The sequence below is a fragment of the Schistocerca piceifrons genome, chromosome 6, assembly GCF_021461385.2.
Source record: "Schistocerca piceifrons isolate TAMUIC-IGC-003096 chromosome 6, iqSchPice1.1, whole genome shotgun sequence".
NCBI lineage: Eukaryota > Metazoa > Arthropoda > Insecta > Orthoptera > Acrididae > Schistocerca > Schistocerca piceifrons.
In genome coordinates, this window is record NC_060143.1 from 244,999,456 (window position 1) to 245,022,157 (window position 22,702).

The 22,702-nt window shown below is 44.2% G+C and overlaps 1 protein-coding gene across 1 annotated transcript in view; it reads right to left on the reverse strand.

The window, feature by feature from the left end:
• Positions 1 to 652: 652 nt before the first annotated feature.
• Positions 653 to 22,702, reverse strand: part of LOC124802902 — a 204,611-nt gene continuing 182,561 nt past the window's right edge. Inside the window, exon 5 of the mRNA XM_047263966.1 lies at positions 653 to 1,944. Within this exon, the coding sequence (XP_047119922.1) occupies positions 1,838 to 1,944 (107 nt within the window). The 3' untranslated portion in view covers positions 653 to 1,837. The remainder of the gene's footprint in view (positions 1,945 to 22,702) is intronic.

Consider the following 22,702-nt stretch of genomic DNA (forward strand, 5'->3'; position numbering starts at 1 on the left):
AGACAGAAGCCAAAAGGCAATTTCAAACCTACATTGTTTACGGAAACTGAAAAAGACGTAAGGGAATTAAAATTTCAGGGAAGTCATTACTCGATAGAACAGTTCACATAAGTACTGAGGACGAAAAAATAAGGTTTCAAGACGAATATAAATTAAATTCTAAATTCATCATCTCGGAGGAGGAGATAAGGAGGAGGTTAGAGAGAACGAAGAAATACCGTGCACAAAGGAAAGAACACCACGCAAAGAAATGTCTAATTCAGCGTACTCCAAAGACGGTGAAATGAAAGAAGAAAAATAAATAAGTAAAAGTAAGGAACTTTTTAGCTACACTTTATATGTGGTAACAAAACAGTGTGTCGGGCAGAAAATACAACTTATCATAAGTTTATTATTACTTGGAAGTTCTGCCTTTACACCTTACCTGATGCCGAAGAACTCAGAGAAATGAGTGCTTCCTCAGAAATTTAAATTTCCGAGACACAGCATTTGAGGACTATTTCGCTGTAAGAAAGGTGGACCTCATTGTTGCTTTCAATTTTATTACAGCTCCCTTTCTTTAAAGTCACACCATTGTCTACATTCATATATATATTTTTATACTTTATCGTAATATCACAATGTAGGAAGTAATAGTTGTCGAAAAGGGACTTAAATAATAAGAACTAAGGGAATTAGTAACATCAAACATGTGAACAAATAAAATAGTTTGTGCATTCGAATATATGCATATAATCACAATATCTGATAAATGACTAGTGGAACAATCTCACGAGTTAACTAAATATATTAGAAATTTAAATTTATTTACATTACAGTTCTCAGAAACTTTTTATCAGCGTCTTTTGCGCGACAAACACTCGATTGAAACAGAAATGAAGCTGTCCATCTTGGGAAAATGTTTACAGTGACCACCATTCGCGTATCATTAACCTGTCAAGTAAACGATACTCTAACAGAAACCTTACTTCAGGCTATAATTGCGAATTACTTCACAAGCAAAAATATTTACGAGGCAGCGCTAGAAATGGGTACCTTCCAGAGGATTTCTGCTCTCCAAAATCAATTGCTTTGGCATATAAATATCACCATCATTGTAAGCGACCTGGAAATGAATATTTTGTGGCTAGTAAACTTTCCGACCAGTTTTGAAAGATACACTTTTTCTTTGGTCTGTTTGCGAAGTCATGCATTTGTTTCTTCAGCGATTAATTGTAGGATCTTCACACCTTTTTTTTGTCAGTTTACAATTTACAATACCATTTTTTGTGTGACTGAAGAAATGGCTAGTACAGCATTATTACCGACAAACTAAAACTTGGATTCTATTTAAAATCTGTTCATTGACTCGTAGAAACTTTGGTATTGGTTTTGAGTTAGTTAACACTTTTCTGTCGTGTGGGTGTTTTAGCAGAGGCCTTATTGTGTTTTTCAGTCCTTCTCGTTAAACACTTTCACAGCAATTATTTGAAACGACTAGGAGCAGTGGTAAATTTCCTTTAAGTCACATTCCTGTTGATTTCGGACAGAGCCAACTAGACGTTGGCAAGTACGCATTACTCGTCGTGTGATACCCGTCGCAACCTGCATTGGCGTCATCTTTGTAATAACGGTGCAAAGTAGGGTCCAGTGTTTACGTACAGAAAGGAAAATCAAAGTGGGAGGGTTCGCCGGACTGTTCCGCTTTTGCGCGTCGCCGCCTATGGAGTTCCCGCGACGCTGCCGCTGCCGCCGTAGTCGCTTCACCGCTCAGCCGCGGACGTCGGGCTCGGCCGCCTCAGGGGCGGGGGGCGACAGCGCAGCGCCTTCTGGAGGCCTCGCCGGAGGCGGAAGGCCGCTACCTGCTGGAGGCTCCAGTGCCTACCGCCAGCGTCGACGTCGCCAGACACAGCGCCACCAGCAGCTGTAGGTTCGGAGGCCGCACTGCCGGACTGGCGCCTATGGCTGCAACACGTGAGGAACTCTGCGTTAGACTCGAAGGATAGCCCCAGCCAAAGACAGAAAATTCATATCCTTCTCTCTCTCTCTCTCTCTCTGTCTGTCTGTCTCTCTCTCTCTCTCTCTATCTACTTAGCTCATGGCCGTCAAAATATTTTTACAGAATCGTGCAAAAGGTTGAAGTAAAGCGGTCAAGGACTTACGGCCAAGAACGTTTGGAGATGATTTTAAAAATCATCGGTCAAGAAGGAGCGGTCACTACCCGTCAACGTTGCAGAGAAGACGTGAACTCCGGTGACAGAGCGTGTTGTAGCGTGACCGTGGCGTGTTGGGTACACTGGCGACGCGTGCGCGGTCGGATGTGTGGATCCTTGCCTTCGGAAGTCGTGTACTGCCTGTTCGAGCATAACTGCAAGTTACGTTAGTCCAAGGTTTAATCATTAAGTAATAAGTTTGCGTAACCAGTGTCTCTTCTGCCTTGTGGCCTCCGACGATCGGGTTTCCTGTCCCCAGCACCGGTGTAATTGAAGACAGTGATCTTTCTTCCTCCTCTCGTTACTGCCCGATCGGAGGTGTAGCTTTGGCAATTTAATTGTTTCGCTATTCTGTCGTGTGTTATGAGTTAATTCATGGTTTTTGTTGGTTGATCATGTGATCGCTCATTCAGGACTGTGTGGTGTAATGTTTCCTTGCACGAGGTTAGCTCTAATTCTGTCAGGAAGTTAAGCCATCTTATTACAAGTTTTCGCTGGCTAAAAGTCGGTGCAGTGACCAGTCTGAGAGTGACAATTGTGTTTACGGGCGTATTTAAATTGGTCAGTATTCTGCCTAGCCTGAGCATCCCTGAGTGGGTGATTTGTGGCCGCCCTTACACGGGTCCGTCGTATCTGTTACGTTCTAATGATATTCCAGGACACTTTTGTTTAAGAACAGTTTTTAAATTCCTCCATTCTTATTGCCATTAATCGTGTGTTTGCTGAGACCTTTGATTTTTTTTAAATGGCGGTGTTGGTAGCTTCACTATCTCACCGTCCTTTATTAACAAAGTTCTGTTTTTACTTTAGCAGCCTGTTTACTAATGTTCTTTAAATCTTTTTAAAATTGTTGTATTGCTATAAATTACTTGATTGCCGTTAGCGGCGTGTTTTGAAAGGCTGTTATTGCCATACTGCTAGCTTCTGTTTTATTTATAAAAAGAATTTTTTTAAATTGGGGTATTGCTATAAATTACTTGATTGCCGTTAGCGGCGTGTTTTGAAAGACTGTTATTGCCGTAATGGTAGCTTTGCGTTTTCCCTTAAAAAAATGTTTTAAACTGTTGTATTGCTATAAATGACTTCATTGTATTTTTTAAAAGAAATTTTTAAACTTTTGCATTGCTGTAAATTACTTGATTTGCCGTCATCGACGATTGAAGGTTCAGTACGGTGATGCATGTTTGTCACGGCAGCAAGTCTACGAATGTAATAGGAAGTTCGCAAATGGAATGACCTCAGTGGAAGATGCTCCTCGTCTAGGTCAGGCACAACGAGTTGTGACTCCACAGAACACTGCTGCAGTTGAAGCCATAGTGAAGGAAAACCACCGAGTGACACTGAATGACAATGCAGCGTGTTTACAGATTAGTCATGGGTCAGCACACCACATTGTGGCCGGCTGGTGTGGCCGAGCGGTTCTAGGCGCTTCAGTCTGGAACCGCGCGACCGCTACGGTTGCAGGTTCGAATCCTGCCTCGGGCATGGATGTGTGTGATGTCCTTAGGTTAGTTAGGTTGAAGTAGTTCTAAGTTCTAGGGGACTGATGACCTCAGAAGTTAAGTCCCATCGTGCTCAGAGCCATTTGAACCATTTTTGAACCACATTGTGCATGATTTGCTCCAGTTTCACAAAGTGTCTGCAAATGGAAGCCACGGCAGCTGACTCCTGAAATGAGACAACGACGTGTTGATGCTTCTGAGAACTTCTTCGGCGATTTGAAAGAGAAGGTGATGGCTTCCTTGCAAGACCGCACACTGCCCCTACAACAGTTGCAACAATCACAGACCTGCATTTTGAGTGTCTTCCTCATCCACCATACTCACCAGACCTTGCCCCAAGTGATTTCCATATGTCTGGACCACTCAAAGACGCAATGGGAGGAAAGAAGTTGCGTTCTGATGAAGAGGTTCGCCACGCGGTGCATGAATGTTTGCGTGGAGTACCAAAAGAATTTTTTTTCTTAAAGGATTTATGCACTTTGTAAGCGCTGGAGGACTTTCATCGAGAGTGGGGGAGATTATGTTGAAAAGTGATACAGCTTTGTACCACTTCTGCACAACAAATTATTTAAAAAAAATATTTAAGGTTTTCATTAGACTCACCCTCGTATATTCTTTCTCCTTATACGCAATTTAAAAAAAGTGTATACCGGTAGTAGCGAAGAGGTGATAAAATAAAACGCCGTAACTGATGCTGAAATTTTACTGCATGAATAGCCAAAGTGTACAATAGATATTCCGAAAGTAAGGTCCGATCAATCGCGAAATTGAAACCGCAGTGAAAATCAGATGAAACGTAAACAGATGTGTCGGACGGTGTCTCTAGTATGCCAGTCGATCGCGTCACGTCCCTCTTTTTAAGATCTGAGCGCTCAAGGAGCAAGTGAAGACGCCTATAAAATAGCATCTCCCGCCTTGAATGGGTGCCTGCGAGAGATTTCACCTGATTTCACGCAGTCCACGCAACATAACTGACATGTATTTCCTTCTTTATTACAATTGTCGGCCGCACACTGGAGGGGAACGGGAAGCCCAGCAACGCTTTTAACTACCATTCAGTCCGAAACTGGTTCCCTTCCATTTTCATCTCTGGTCATATGAACCGCTGCCTATGAAGACATTTTGGCATAGACAACAAGCTATACGTCAGCGTAGAGAATTAGCAAAAAACAGGCCGCTGCCTTCCATGACGAGGGTATTGGAAAGCTGGTGCAGTGTTACCAAAAAATGCGTCACCGTGAGCGGCGAATATGTAGAGAAGCAGCAGGAAGATATAGCTGACTGCTACAAACGAAACATTTGCGATTTTCACTGTGGTTTCCATTTCGCGACCATACTCTCCGAGTAGCCCTCTTACAAGAGAACCTCCCCATCGCACGCTCCTCAGATTTAGTTATAAGTTGGCACAGTGGATAGGCCGTGAAGAAGACTGAACACAGATCAATCGAGAAAACAGGAAGAAGTTGTGTGGAACTATGAAAAATAAGCAAAATATACAAACTGAGCAGTCCATGCCTAACATACGCAACATCAAGGACAATGTGCGATCAGGAGCGCCGTGGTCCCGTGGTTAGCGTGAGGAGCTGCGTAACGAGACGTCCATACTTCAAGTCTTCCCTCGAGTGAAGAGTTTACTTTCATTATTTTCGCAAAGTTATGATCTGTCCGTTCCTTCATTAACGTCTCTGTTCACTGTAATAAGTTTAGTGTCTGTGTTTTGCTACCGAACCGCAAAACCGTGCGATTAGTAGACGAAAGGACGTGCCTCTCCAATGGGAACCGAAAACATTTGATCGCAAGGTCATAGGTCAACCGATTCCTCCACAGGAAAACACGTCTGATTTATTCTATACGACACTGGTGACGGCATGTGCGTCACATGACAGGAATATGTTGTCGACCCACCTAACTTGTACACTTCGCGAATGGGTAAAAAGATTCTTCTACCTTGCCCGATTTAGGTTTTCTTGTGGATGTGACAATCACTCCCAAAAAAGTGATGAAAACATAAGAGTTTGTCACATAAACTGCAACAAATGAATGCAACACTTTCACAGTCGCTCAATTTTCCCTGTGCTCTGTCAAAACATATGTTTTTAACGTTTTCAAATTTTTCCATGTGTAGACAGTCAAATCCTGCATATGTTCAAGCAAATCTGAACATGTCCTGGAATTTTGGAGAGCGAAGTTAATTACGTGTGAGTGCCTGAACTTTGGTAATTGTCTGAAAATAAAAAATTTAACTTTCCATTCGAGGGAAGACTTGAAACAAGGACGTCTCGTTCCACAGCTGCTAACGCTAACCACGGGACGACAGCGCTCCTAAGCTCACACTATCCTTGATGTTGCCTATGTTGCGCATGGACTACTCACTTTGTATATTTTGCTTATTTTTTTCATAGTTCCACACAACTTCTTCCTGTTTTCTCTATTTATCTGTGTTCAGTTTTTCAAGGCCTATCCACTGTGCCAACTTATGACTAAATCTGAGGGGTGCGATGGGGGGGGGGGGGGGTTCCCTTGTTAGTAAACTTGTTCCCTTTAATCATTTTGTGGGATGCCAGACAGAAGAAGTTTCGTAAATGTTTTAAAAAATGTGCAACGTTTGTTAAGTGGTCCGATTCTCGAATATTGGGTGAATGGATTGGTTGGTTGGTTTGGGGAAGGAGACCAGACAGTGTGGTCATCGGTCTCATCGGATTAGGGAAGGATTGGGAAGGAAGTCGGCCGTGCCCTTTCAGAGGAACCATCCCGGCATTTGTCTGGAGTGATTTAGGGAAATCACGGAAAACCTAAATCATGATGGCCGGACGCGGGATTGAACCGTCATCCTCCCGAATGCGAGTCCAGTGTTTAACCACTGTGCCACCCCGCTCGGTGGGTGAATGGAGTCTGGGTAATCTGCGAGTCGTGCTGTCTCAAGATATATACACAGTTTCTAACTGTAATACTTGTCTTACTGTGTGGAACTTCTAACATAAAATTCTACCTCGTAATGAGTAGATTAGGACCACATTTTACATTTTTTAATTTTTAAATTATGTAAATAATTATATTTTATACTGAAAAATTTTTCTTGCCATTCTAAGCCGTTATATAGGCAACCTGCAACAGAGCTAGGTTACGAGTGCCGGATTAGCCGTTAGTGATATAGGTTACAGCAGACTGCAATGGCAAGAGTGAGGGAGAAAAGAAAATGTCGATCTGCCAGTACAAGTCATGACGTCCTCTGCAACAATCCAAATAACTGTGTCCATATTTCTTTCGACGTAAATTCATTAAAACATATTTCATGAACTTGATTTCGCTTGGTAATTGTTTTCTACAATCTGTCATCACAAAACAGTATCAGTCATTATTTGAATAGACAAAGTTAAGATAATTATCATTTGGGCACTAAAGTCATACAAACCAAATTACGAAAAATCTCCTTTCACTATACCTTAAAAACCAAGTCCACGGTAACAATTGGATAAATATCGTTGTTCTTCATTGCATTATTAGTGTAACAGTTTTTATATATGCTTACGTGAGTGATCATTTATTATTATGTTTTATTGTCGCTTGTCAGTACTACAGGACATTAAATCATTGGCTATACTTGCGTCAACCTGCCAAATATCGTCAATATTTTATTTGTTTCCAGTTTCAATTTCATAATTGTTGTGCATCTAAAACTGAAATATTATTACCTCCTCTAATTGTAAACTAGTTTGTAACACGGTGTTTGGCATGCGATGGTCAAAGGCATTTTTTTTAAATTGAAAGTCACATTAAATGGTTAATCCCGAAGGCTGCGTTACCCACTGGTTGTGTATTACGTCGCCGGAACTTCTCAGATAGGGATCGGAAAAAACCATGTGCAGAGGATGGGTACTTGCAGCTTATCCCCATCTTTCGGGCTTTGAGAAAGGACAAACTCCTGGCATGAGAAACGTGTGACCAACATACCGACGGCCTGCATACACAGCGGGCTACAGCACAATGACTGAAGAATGAGTGGTCAGGAGACTGGCTCTTACAACAGTGAGGCAAGGAGGTACCTCTATTCAAAGCTCCAACACCAGAGGATAGTTGGATTTTTAGAGTCGTTCTAACGAAAAGACAGATGACCACAGCTAAAATCCAGCAGAGTCACACCAAAAATCATCGGGAACAGATTACAGGAAGTTGAGCTGAGATCTCGAGCTGCCATGCATCGTTCACCGCCGGCAACAGCGATTACCACGGTCTGAAGCCTGACTTAACTTAAACACTGAATGGTACTTATTGGTGTTCAGCAATGATTCTCGCTTCTTGGGGAAGCGGTGAGACCAATAGCAAAGTGTCTGTAGACCGTGAAAGGTCACAGGAAGCTGCAATTCACGACATCCAAGCCTCACCAGCTCCTGAAATCATGGCGTGGGCAGCTAGTGTATGTGACAACAGGAGTTAGTTGGTAATTGTTGAACTGAGGCCGAATGACTACCAGTTTATGACAAGACTGGTCAACCCTGAAGTCATACACTTGACGAACGTGCCAAACAGCATATTCCAGTTCACGTTGCAGACGTGTCGAGAAATGTATCGACCCTACACGGATTTGCCTGGTTCTCTGTGTTGTCACCTATAGAGCATGTCTGTAACGCAGTGATAGGAACGTATGACCTAAACAGTTAGGTCCCTTAGGAATTCCCAAACACATTTTTGAATGCAGTGAAAAGACATATATTCTCATACTAGCCACCAGCTAACAATCCTAATGAACTGACACTGGAAACATGTCAATGAATTCCTTAAGATGGCATTTGGAGAGTTTTAATCTTCATGCTACAACGAACAGAAAATTGTATTTCTTCAAAGGATTACATTTCATACTGATTTCAGTGATGGGCGTTAGTTGCAGATGGAATGAAAGCTCGATCGTTTAAGACTAGTCATGCGACTCTACTCATAAACTGAAATTTCAAGCTACAGGCTCTTCAGAGGACGTACCTTGCAGCGAAAGGGCACAGGCAGCACCTAAACGACTGTTTCCGGGAAACTGTGTTAGAACGGTTGGCAGACGGAGTGGAGCGGAATTAGGAACATCATCCAGATGCGACCAATATGAAGATGGTACCTGTTCTTTCGGACAGATACCATCCGTGACCAGGAAACGCTCTAGAATTAAATAATAATCAAATAAAGACCCTACTCTGTCAACAGGCGTTGATATATATCAACGGGGACAGGTGAAAATGTGTGCTCCGACAGGGACTCGAACCCGGGATCTCCCGCTTACATGGCAGACGCTCTATCCAGCTGAACCACCGAGGGCACAGAGGATAGTGCGACTGCAGTTTTCCGAAATTCCTTCGCCAGGGAAGACGAATGGAATATTCCAGAATTTGAAACACGAACAGCTGCTAGCATGAGTTTCTTAGAAGTGGATACCTTAGGGGTTGCGAAGCAACTCAAATCACTTGATACGGGCAAGTCTTCAGGTCCACATTGTACACCGATTAGGTTCCTTTCAGATTACGCTAATACAATAGCTCCCTACTTAGCAATCATATACAACCAATCGCTCACCGATAGATCTGTACCTACAGATTGGAAAATTGCGCAGGTCGCACCAGTGTTTAAGAAGGGTAGTAGGAGTAATCCATCGAACTACAGACCTACATCATTGACGTCGGTTTGCACTAGGGTTTTGGAGAATATACTGTATTCAAACATTATGAATCACCTCGAAGGGAACGATCTATTGATACGTAATCAGCATGGCTTCAGAAAACATCGTTCTTGTGCAACGCAGCTAGCTCTTTATTCGCACGAAGTAATGGCCGCTATCGACAGGGGATCTCAAATTGATTCCGTATTTCTAGATTTCCGGAAAGTATTTGACACCGTTCCTCACAAGCGACTTCTAATCAAGCTGCGGGCCTACGGGGTATCGTCTCAGTTGTGCGACTGGATTCGTGATTTCCTGTTAGGAAGGTCGCAGTTCGTAGTAATAGACGGCAAATCATCGAGTAAAACTGAAGTGATATCGGGTGTTCCCCAGGGAAGCGTCCTGGGACCTCTGCTGTTCCTGATCTATATAAATGACCTGAGGGACAATCTGAGCAGTTCTAGGTTGTTCATCTACATCTACATTTATACTCCGCAAGCCACCGAACAGTGTGTGGCGGAGGGCACTTTACGTGCCACTGTCATTACCTCCCTTTTCTGTTCCAGTCGCGTATGGTTCGCGGGAAGAACGACTGCCGGCAAGCCTCCGTGCGCGCTCGAATCTCTCTAATTTTACATTCGTGATCTCCTCGGGAGGTATAAGTCGGGGGAAGCAATATATTCGATACCTCATCCAGAAACGCACCCTCTCGAAACCTGGCGAGCAAGCTACACCGCGATGCAGAGCACCTCTCTTGCAGAGTCTGCCACTTGAGTTTGCTAAACATCTCCGTAACGCTATCACGCTTACCAAATAACCCTGTGACGAAACGCGCCTCTCTTCTTTGGATCTTCTCTATCTCCTCCGTCAACCCGATCTGGTACGGATCCCACACTGATGAGCAATACTCAAGTATAGGTCGAACGAGTGTTTCGTAAGCCACCTCCTTTGTTGATGGATTACTTTTTCTAAGGACTCTCCCAATGAATCTCAACCTGGTACCCGCCTTACCAACAATTAATTTAATATGATCATTCCACTTCAAATCGATCCGCACGCATACTCCCAGATATTTTACAGAAGTAACTGCTACCAGTGTTTGTTCCGCTGTCATATAATCATACAATAAAGGATCCTTCTTTCTATGTATTCGCAATACATTACATTTGTCTATGTTAAGGGTCAGTTGCCACTTCCTGCACCAGGCGCCTATCCGCTGCAGATCTTCCTGCATTTCGCTACAATTTTCTAATGCTGCAACTTCGCTGTATACTACAGCACCATCCGCCAAAAGCCGCATGGAACTTCCGACACTATCTACTAGGTCATTTATATATATTGTGAAAAGCAATGGACCCATAACACTCCCCTGTGGCACACCAGAGGTTACTTTAACGTCTGTAGACGTCTCTCCATTGATAACAACATGCTGTGTTCTGTTTGCTAAAAACTCTTCAATCCAGCCACACAGCTGGTCTGATATTCCGTAGGCTCCTACTGGGTTTATCAGGCGACAGTGCGGAACTGTATCGAACGCCTTCCAGAAGTCAAAGAAAATATCATCTACCTGGGAGCCTGTATCTAATATTTTCTAGGTCTCATGAACAAATAAGGCGAGTTGGGTCTCACACGATCGCTGTTTCCGGAATCCATGTTGATTTCTACAGAGTAGATTCTGGGTTTCCAAAAACGACATGATACTCGAGCAAAAAACATGTTCAAAAATTCTACAAGAGATCGACGTCAGTGATATAGGTCTATAGTTTTGCGCATCTGCTCGACAACCCTTCTTGAAGACTGGGTCTACCTGTGCTCTTTTCCAATCATTTGGAACCTTCCGTTCCTCTAGAGACTTGCGGTACACGGCTGTTAGAAGGGGGGGCAAGTTCTTTCCCGTACTCTGTGCATAATCGAATTGGTATCCCGTCAGGTCCAGTGGACTTTCCTCTGTTACGTGATTCCAGTTGCTTTTCTATTCCTTGGACACTTATTTCGATGTCAGCCATTTTTTCGTTTGTGCGAGGATTTAGAGAAGGAACTGCAGTGCGGTCTTCCTCTGTGAAACAGCTTTGGAGAAAGGTGTTTAGTATTTCAGCTTTACGCGTGTCATCCTCTGTTTCAATGCCATCATCATCCCGGAGTGTCTGTATATGCTGTTTCGAGCCACTTACTGACGTAACGTAAGACCAGAACTTCCTAGGATTTTCTGTCGAGTCGGTACATAGAATTTTACTTTCTTACGCTAAGTTTGACATCGTTTAGCTTCTGTTTGTCTGAGAGGTTTTAGCTGTGTTTAAACTTGGAGTGAAGCTCTCTTTGCTTTCACAGTAGTTTCCTTACTTTGTTGTTGAACCACGGTGGTTTTTTCCCGTCCCTCACAGTTTTACTCGGCACGTACCTGTCTAAAACGCAGTTTACGATTGCCTTGAACTTTTTCCATAAACACTCAACATTGTCAGTGTCGGAAAAGAAATTTTCGTTTTGATCTGTTAGGTAGTCTGAAATCTGCCTTCTATTACTCTTGCTAAACAGATAAGCTTTCCTCCATTTTTTTATATTCCTATTAACTTCCATATTCAGGGATGCTGCAACGGCCTTATGATCACTGATTCCCTGTTCTGCACTTACAGAGTCGAAAAGTTTGGGTCTGTTTGTTATCAGTAGGTCCAAGATGTTATCTCCACGAGTCGGTTCTCTGTTTAATTGCTCGAGGTAATTTTCGGATAGTGCACTCAGTATAATGTCACTCGATGCTCTGTGCCTACCACCCGTCCTAAACATCTGAGTGTCCCAGTCTATATCTGGTAAATTGAAATCTCCACCTAAGACTATAACATGCTGAGAAAATTTATTGGAAATGTATTCCAGATTTTCTCTCAATTGTTTTGCCACTAATGCTGCTGAGTCGGGAGGTCGGTTAAAGGAGCCAATTATTAACCTAGCTCGGTTGTTGAGTGTAACCTCCACCCACAATAATTCACAGGAACTATCCACTTCTACTTCACTACAGGATAAACTACTACTAACAGCGACAAACACGCCACCACCGGTTGCATGCGATCTGTCCTTCCTAAACACCGTCTGTGCCTTTGCAAAAATTTCGGCAGAATTTATCTCTGGCTTCAGCCAGCTTTCTGCCAGATGATGCTGTAATTTACGGTCTAGTAAGGTCATCCGAAGACCAGTATCAGTTGCAAAGCGATTTAGAAAAGATTGGTGTATGGTGTGGCAGGTGGCAGTTGACACTAAATAACGACAAGTGTGAGGTGATCCACATGAGTTCCAAAAGAAATCCGTTGGAATTCGATTACTCGATAAATAGTACAATTCTCAAGGCTGTCAATTCAACTAAGTACCTGGGTGTTAAAATTACGAACAACTTCAGTTGGAAAGACCACATAGATAATATTGTGGGGAAGGCGAGCCAAAGGTTGCGTTTCATTGGCAGGACACTTAGAAGATGCTACAAGTCCACTAGAGAGACAGCTTACACTACACTCGTTTGTCTTCTGTTAGAATATTGCTGCGCGGTGTGGGATCCTTACCAGGTGAGATTGACGGAGGACATCGAAAGGATGCAAAAAAGGGCAGCTCGTTTTGTATTATCACGTAATAGGGGAGAGAGTGTGGCAGATATGATGTGCGAGTTGGGATGGAAGTCATTAAAGCAGAGACGTTTTTCGTCGCGGTGAGATCTATTTACGAAATTTCAGTCACCAACTTTCTCTTCCGAATGCGAAAATATTTTGTTCAGCCCAACCTACATAGGTAGGAATGATCATCAAATTAAAATAAGAGAAATCAGAGCTCGAACAGAAATGTTTAGGTGTTCGTTTTTCCCGATCGCTGTTCGGGAGTGGAATGTTAGAGAGTTAGTATGATTGTGGTTCGATGAACCCTCTGCCAAGCACTTAAATGTGAATTGCAGAGTAATCATGTAGATGTAGATGTAAATGTAGACTTATCCATTGCACGCTCCGCGTGAGACTTACATTTCCAACTTAATGTCCACACACTACATTCGCAGTGCCCCTGCACTTTACACTCGTTACTCGCGGCAGAAAATCTTACCGAGTCCCGTAAGAGTTCGGGTAATACGTATGCATCCATACAGAAGAAGAAGGTCAATGGCTGGTTAACCTTAACTATGCGTAGATGGTATCTGTTCTTTCGGACGTTTATCATTTCATTCTAAGATAGCTGCATGGTCACCGATGGTATCTGTTCTTTCGGACAAGATACCATCTTCATATTGTTAAGGCTAACCGGCCATTGACCTTCTGCTTCTGTTCGGATGCACACATATGGTTCGAACTCTCACAGGACTCGGTAAGATTGTCTGCCGTAAGTAATGAGTGTAAAGGGCAGGGGCACTACGAATGTAGTGTGTGGACATTAAGTTGGGAATGTCAGTCTCACGGGGAGCGTGCAAGGGGTAAATCCCTGCAGTCGCACTGTCCTCTGTGCCCTCGGTAGCTCAGATGGATAAAGCGTATGCCATGTAAGCGGGAGATTCCGGGTCCATGTCCCGGTCGGGGCACACATTTTCTACTGTTTCAGTTGATGTATATCAACGCCTGTCGACAGCGTAGGGTCTTCATTTCATTATCATTTCATAAATACGAGCAAAGTTGCCACATGCGGAAGGGGATGACATTACAGCCGTGCGTCACTGGGATCCGAGCATCGGCAGCGTGGCTATGGTGGTTTGAAATGAGCGGGCTGGCCCAGCATACGCCAAGTTGGAGCTAGTCCACAATACAGAGCGAAAGTGGCGATCTTAGTCTGAACCAGCACCCGAGACCTGTGTGGGCGGTAGGTAACAAGTCATGGGTGGAAACAGCGCCTTGTTTGGTGAATGTCCCAAGGTGATGTCCATTGGGGAAAGGGGGGGGGGGGTTACTTCAGTGTAAAGGAGCAGGCGCCAAGTTCATTGACAGCCACCAACGAAAGCAGACCTCGGAGAAGAGTGCGCCGTTGAGCCAAGAGCAGCGTGAAAGCACAAATAGTAGACTGCAACAGCCAGCGCAGAGCCGGGTATCTTTCTTCCTGCGTCCAGAACATGATGACAGGTCATAGAGAGGGAGCAGAGTTTTGTTTACGGGGACACACTGCAGAACATAAAGCGACGTATGCTTCTCGTGTGCCATAATTGTAGTTATCGTGTATTAGTAGTTACCAGAGTTTTGACCACCAGACATACAGTGAGGTGGCATGCACTGGGTTCGATAAAGCAGCCTCGGTATTGTTTGTTGTTGTTAGGGATTACGACGAGGCAATGAGGAATCTGATTGCCCCATATCTGCACTTAAGTGTACTTGCAAGGTTCGGCGAGCTGTTTTCGGAGTGTACCATTACTATTTTGAATTTGCAAATATGGCAAAGCCGTTGTGAGAGAATTGTGTATTTGCGATGAGTCATTGTAGACACTATAGTAGGTTACACGTCTGTGTAGACCGTCTTGCCTTCTCTGTGGCCCCTCTGCGAAACGTCCTAGGTGTTAGTGGTTGTCGAGTTTACATCATTTTAGCGAGCTTTTCTTCTTCTCGCTATTTTGTTTAGGTGTTCTCTTGTTAAGTCATATCAGGACAGAATCAGTGTTGTTTTATCTATACAATGTAATTCTATGTCAGCGTAAGTTTTTGCCATACATTTCTGCTACCCACTTTAGAAATCAGTATATTTTATTTTTGTGGGGCAAATAACTGTTTCTTTTACACGCCATTTACTACCTGAAGTTAATTGTTGCAAGGGATTAAATGGAAATCTCTCCCTATTCGTATGTGCTCTGGTATTGTGAATGGTCCATTAGTAAAACAAAGATTGATCAAAAGCCCAGGTTTGTACAACCCACAACCAAACTCCACTACTGCCCAAACCCTGTGTCACACGACAAACGCTCTCAAAGCTGTGTTAATCATAGGATCTGTGTGTAACAGTGTAGCACTTTCCAGTCAGTGTACTTGTTAGTTAATTTTCCAAGTTCTGGGACTTCGATCCCTCTGCGGGACACGCGAGCTGCTTGCCATTACCGATACATTACAGCAGAGTGTCGGTTCACTAGCGGTCCTCAAGTAGTGCTGTATACATGTGTTCAATTGTAGCCGGTCACTTTCTGCTCCAGTTGGCTGCGCACTCCCTGTTGTCCGAATTATAAATGAGGCGCAGCTGACACAATCTGGCAATGCTGCAGCACCACATGACAAACGTCTAGGAGCAAAATTAATTTAATCAAAGTGTCGGTATGACAATTCAGCGTAGCTCAACTCCGCCCATCCCACTATGCCCATATATGAAACCGTCAGTCTGCTAATAGAGAGCCCGAAACAGGCATCAACAGGAAAAAGTCTCGTGATTGACTCAAGGAAAACCTACGACAATTGCAGTTGTCTTGGAACTTAGATGGGCAAGCGCTGAGCTTCAACATACCATAAATTTATCATACCAATGCTTTCCTGTATAACATGTTATATAAACAAGATTTCCAGAAATTGGGGAGCACATGCAATCAGATTCGTCATTTCATCTCTAGCTCTCAGTTCTTCTGAGTCGGCGTTATGGATTCGTAACTACACTACTGGCCATTACACCACGAAGATGACGTGCTACAGACGCGAAATTTAACCGACAGGAAGAAGATGCTGCAATATGCAAATGATTAGCTTTTCAGAGCATTCACGCAAGATTGGCGCCGGTGGAGACACCGACAACGTGCTGACATGAGGAAAGTTTCCAACCGATTTCTCATACACAAACAGCAGTTGACCGGCGTTGCCTGGTGAAACGTTGTTGTGATGCCTCGTGTAAAGAGGAGAAATGCGTACCATCACGTTTCCGACTTTGATAAAGGTCGGATTGTAATCTATCGCGATTGCGGTTTATCGTATCGCGACATTGCTGCTCGCGTTGGTCGAAATCCAATGACTGTTAGCAGAATATGGAATCGGCGGGTTCAGGAGGGTAATACGGACCGCAGTGCTGGATCCCAACGGCCTCGTATCACTAGCAGTCGAAATGACAGGCAGCTTACCTGCATGACTGTAGCGGATCGTGCAGCCATGTCTCGATTCCTGAGTCATCAGATGGGGACGTTTGCAAGACAACTACCATCTGCACGAACAGTTCGACGACGTTGGCAGCAGCATGGAATATCTGCTCGGAGACCGTGGTTGCGGTTACCCTTGACGCTGCATCACAGACAAGAGTGCCTGCGATGGTGTACTCAACGACGAACCTGGGTGCACGAATGGCAAAACGTCATGTTTTGGGATGAATCCAGGTTCTGTTTAGACCATCATGATGGTCGCATCCGTGTTTGGCGACATCGAGCTGAACGCACATTGGAAGCGTGTATTCGTCATCGCCATACTGGCGTATCACCCGGTGTCATGTTATGGGGTGCCACTGGTTACACTTCTCGGTCACCTCTTGTTTGCACTGGCGGCACATTGAAAGTGGACGCTTTATTTCAGATGTGTTACGACCTGTGGCTCTACCCTTCATTCGATCCCTGCGAAACCCTACATTTCAGCAGGATAATGCATGACCGCATGTTGCAAGTCCTGTACAGACCTTTCTGGATACAGAAAATGTTCGACTGCTCTCCTGGCGAGTACATTCTCCAGTACTATCAGCAATTGAAAAGTCTCGTCAATGGTGGCCGAGCAACTGGCTCGTCACATTACGCCAATCACTACTCTTGATGAACTGTGATATCGTGTTGAAGCTGCATGGGCAGCTGTACCTGTACACGCCATCCAAGTTCTGCTTGACTGAATGCCCAGGCGTATCAAGGCCGTTTTTACGGCCAGAGGTGGTAGTTCTGCGTACTGATTTCTCAGGATCTATGCACCAAATTGCGTGAAAATGTAATCACATGTTCTGTTTACAGCATCATGATGGTCGCATCCGAAGCTGAAAGGTTTCTCAGAAAAAAAACACTAGTGCCTTAGGAGTCGTGCAATTCTGTAGCAAGTCACTGTCCACAGGTCGGTAGTAATAAAATCGTGAATGTGGTTATTGCAGCCAGAGATGAAGACGAAAAGTGAGCATGAGTTACCTTAGTGACGAGTAAATTAGCAGCCGAGTGCTACCGCGTGTCTAGTATCAGTGTAGGTTAGGAAGCAACTACAGTATACAGTAGTGTAGATGATGACGAAGTTCTTATTAAAACAGTTCGATTTGGGTCGGCTAATACTTTTGGTTCATACTATCTGCATTAGGATTCCCGCAAGATTAGCATAACGCATATGGCGAAGGGTATGCGAAATACGAAATTCATTTCCCTCCCTACCTCTTCCACACCCGAATTTCTGTATAGAAACATTCGTGTTTGGCGAGATGGAAACTCACGAAGGGTGGAGCACTTTTTTGGATGATCTCTATTTCTTCAGTTAAGCTCGTTTGGTAACGATCCCAACCGTTGTACAACACTCACTTAGTAATTGGATGCACGGGATTCTGGACAGCGACTTCAGCCATACCTGGTGATTATTCCTATAAATTTTACTCTCTCAAATCCCCTCGTCTACATTTATGAGACGGTTGGATGACTCGGGAAAATTTCTCCAAGTTTTTAACAGATTATTGATTCCAGTGAGTGATCGCCGATCTCACAGTCATATCTCTTCATTTACTCACGCTCCTTATATTCCCTCTCTTTAAGCTGAGTGTCAGCTGCCAGTCTCTACATCAAGTACTGATATCTTCAAATCTTCCTGAAAATCGTAATAATTTTCAAATGACAGGCTCTCTTGTCAAAAACTGTGACAGCCTCGGTGAGAACACTGACTGTGAGTTCACACTGTTGGTAAAAAAAATAATAAAAAATAAAAAATACTACGTTAGGAGGAATACTAAATTAAGAAATTATTTTTACAACACAAAGGAATCACAGACATCGGCCGCCAGTGGGCATTGATTCAAATCAACGGGGAAAGCTGAAAATTTCTGCCAGACCAGGATTCGAACCAGGCTCTCCTGCTTAATAGGCAGATGTGCTGACAACTGCGCCATCCGGAGACAGTGGACATCGCAACTGCACGGACTACTAGGACGTCTCCCTTTATACTGAAATTCTCAACTCATCCGAACACTACTAATGCACTGCCACTGTTCATTATTTTCATTATTCCCTCCATTCCACCGATACCTGTAAGGGTTCGAGCCTAGCGTGCAACCGCACTGAAGAGATGAATGGCCGATGTGTGTGAGTGATGTCCGTTCTTTCGGATAAATCAGGAAGACCAGACACCACATGTATATGAAATTATACTTGTTGTGTCTACACAGCACAGTAGGAAGACTATATTATTAAGTTTGTAGGTGATGTGGGGATATACAGGATGAGAGATACAGTGCACGTGGCTGACAGCTGTGGTAGCAACGATAGCTCTAAGCTGGCTGGGCATAGAGTGCAACTGAGGTGGGAGGACCTATACCGGTACGTTATTCCGTGCTATTTTCTCTCCACGCAATAATTCATTAATCGTAGTAGCTTGTAAGCAGTGGTTTGGCAGTCTTTGCAACAAATGACGAGATGATTTCACTTATTGAGAGATCTGGAGAACGTGTTTTCCAGTCGAACAGCCATTCAACGCGCTGCTGTTAGCACACCAGGACTAGTCTGTAAAGATGACTTGGTGCCTCTCCTGCGTCCATTGTCGTCGTGCACACCATTGTCGGTGCGCATCCCACTGCTGCCCCGTCAAGGAGTGACGCCACATTGGTAGACATGCCGACCGTCCATGAAGCTCCAGAAGCAGTCGAACAGTTTATGGGAACAGGAGCCCGGAGGTTGTCGCACAGCTTAGGTGAATACTGGACTTGTTGCAGTCAAACTCATTTCCCGACTCCAGGTAAGTGATGTAGATATGCGATCCTGTCCAGCCGGCGAACAATATGTCGTTCCACTCGGGCGCTAGTCGCGTGGGGCTTTTGAATCTGGCATAGCGTTGTGTCTGGCGCTCTTGAAATCATTGTGTCCATATCTGAATACGAATGGTGATATCTCGACCAACGAGGGCAGCAATAACGCACAACGCCAATTCGCAGCCTCAATACCCCATGACCCTCTGCATTCGAACTGCTGCACATCCTGAAAGACAGCTCTTCTTGCACGTGGCATAACAGAATCTCGTTATTTCTGAACGAGATAACCACAGTCAAAAAATGGCTCTAAGCACTATGGGACTTAACATCTGAGGTCATCAATCCCCTAGACATAGAACTTCTTAAACCTAAGTAACCTAAGGACATCACACACATCCATGCCCGAGGCAGCATTCGAACCTGCGACCGTAGCAGCAGCGCGGTTCCGGACTGAAGCGTCTAGAACCTCTCAGCCACAGCGATAGCCACAGTCAAAAGCTTCGTTGTAGGTGGTGTCCCGGGAGGAAAGGTCAATATTTACGGATTAATATGCACAGTTTCACAGACAGAACACATTTAATGCAAATTGTTATTTACTTTCTATGTCACTCAGTACATTGTCATGTTTACACTGGCACACATATGCCACGGTTAGCTAAACTTACAGCGTGCATTATAAAAGGATAAATTGAAAAATACGTTCTTTTAACGCACTGAACTCTAAGTATTGTCCTACACGTCGTAATACAGCGGTCGTACAGTTCACACTAAATGTTTTAATATCCCACCGTCAATTTCAATAAATTTGTGCACTCTTTGGAGAACGTGTTGTGTACTCGTCCAAGTACCTCTGTACGTTCCCTAATGAGGGCAGCAGCATCGGTGAGGCTACCAAGAAATTCATTTCGCGTATTGACGTTTCGTTTTTACATCTCTGCCTACATGAAACACACTAAACAAAAATTTAATTGTGCAATGTCTGGCAAACTCGGTGGCCGGATAACTGCACCATTACGACCCATCCGACAATCAGAGCCAGTTTGGTTGAGACGTCCCCTCACACGGCCGGTAAAATGTGGCGGGTCTCCGTCTAGCTGGAAGTACACTGCAGTTCACTTGGGCGAAGGAACGTCCTCGAGGTATTCGATAAACGACTTTTCCAAAAAATGCAAGTAATTCTGGCCTGCCATTCACTCTTCTAAAATGACTGGAGAAGTTACCGATCGTCTCCCCCCAAGCACTGATCGAAAAATTAGCCCTGAAACTGGTATCCTCTTCTAGCTTGTAGATTTTCCTGCTACCATCAATGATTACTAGGTGTTTCGTTGATTCCATTCCGTATAAATGTGGCTTCCACAGTGAACAGTATTAATGGATGAAAATGACGATGAAATTACAATTAAATCAATACAATTAGCTGCTCACAGGCGTTGATATACACCAACGGGGACAGTTGAAAATGTGTGCCACGACCGGAACTCGAACCCGGGATCTCCTGCTTACATGGCAGACGCTCTATCCATCTGAACCACCGAGTGCACGGAGGATAGTGCGACTGCAGGGATTTATCTCTGGCACTCTCTCCGTGAGACCCACATTCTCAACTTCTTGTCCACAAACTACATTCCTAGTGCCCCTGCCATTATACCCATTACTCGCGGCAGACAATCCACCGAGTCCCGTAAGAGTTCAGGCAATTCGAGTGCAACCGCTCTGAAGAAGGTCATCAGCCGGTTAGCCTTAGGGGTATGAAGATGGCATCTGTTCTTTCGGACATGTCCGAAAGAACAGATGCCATCTTCATACCGAAAATGACGATTGTCATTTAACCAGTGACAAGATTCAAGTGGTATCGAATTGTCGGCAATTTGAAGATTGTGGATATGTATGTGAAATGGTTGCAAGTTTTTCAATTGTAATGTTCGCCATACACCCCACGTGTTCGTGGGGCACTGGTACGTGCAGAAAGAGGACACGTAATGTGTGAAATGTTGTCTGTGAAATGGTTACAAGTATTCCTCGTGTAATGTTTGCTATAGACGTGTTCATGGGACAGTCATACCTGCAGAAAGTGACCGTAAGCTGGCAGTAGGACTACGCTGCACCACTTCAATAGTGTGTTGCTGTTTCTGCACAGGCTGCTGACCTACACGTTCAGTAGAAAAATAGGAACTTCGAAGAATACGTCTTTCATGCAGTGTGCTGAAAACTCTGGTGAAGATTCCATACGATCTGGAATTCGACGTGACGGTAATGTTCGACAGCAGCAGGAGCACTACCATCTCAGAAGCCGTAGACATACATAATATCTACATATTCTTCATTTGTGTTTGTGTGTGGCACATTATGTAGCTAGGGTACAAACACTGTTACCTACTTTACGCACATCAGATCATGGAAAACCGCTCTTTCAACCGGTTAGTTAAATAGCTGAAAACCATCCCGAGCAAAGGTGCTGAAAGCAACGTCGTAGATTGATGGTTCTAATGGCTCTAAGCACTATGGGAGTTAACATCTGAGGTCATCAATCCCCTAGACATAGAACTACTCAAACCTAACTAACCTAAGGACATCACACACATCCATGCCCGAGGCAGGATTCGAACCTGCAACCGTAGCAGCAGCGCGGTTCAGAACTGAAGAGCCTAGAACCGCTCGCCCACAGCGGCCGACTAGGTAGATTGAGGCAGAATAAAACGTTAAAGAGGTTGAGTGGGTTAGTGGCATATGTACGCGCCACCAAACCAGAAACGAAAGTGCAGTAAATGAATTCTATCTCGGAAAGAATTAGGTATAGGGCAAATATTCGTAATAAGTGTTTTTGCTTCAAATGAGCTTGACATGTTGGTGCAGTCCGCCTTTACTGTCGGCAATCCATCTGGCACAACAAAGGCGTGAGTTGCCTAAATCCCACGCAGCCGCACTGCACCAGAAAACAGTTTTGCAGCAGTTCTACTAGGTGGCCCTAGCAGCACCTCCAGCGGTCACCGACCGGGTTTTGTTTTTCTGGCAGTGTTGTTTGTACATTAATAGCTGTGTGGAAGGGTTTAATGATTGAGAGTTGGCCGACTTGTACCTCGCGCAGAGGATCACTGAATGCAATGGGAGAGCGCCATAACGACAATTTGCCGAGGTGTCCCAACAGCGACAACAACGACAGACCACATCACAGGAGAGTGTTTCGTCCGACGGTTCTCGCATTACCCTGTGTTGTGTGTTGTGCGGATTACGTTCTGAGTATTGCATATTCCAGGCTTCTTCGCTGTTGTGAAGGTAATTTCACAAAAACAGGAGTGAAAGCGATAACAATCAGAATCACATTGTTTTTTGTACGATGTAATGAGCAGCCGAAGACCGTGGGTCTCTTGTAACTGAATACTCAGAAGGTATCCTTGAAGAACATCTAGCTCACGCTGTATGATATGAATATTAACGATCATAGCGAAATGTCCCCTTAGAAAAATTTATGAATTACTGTGCTGATAAACCTCTTACGTGATTTT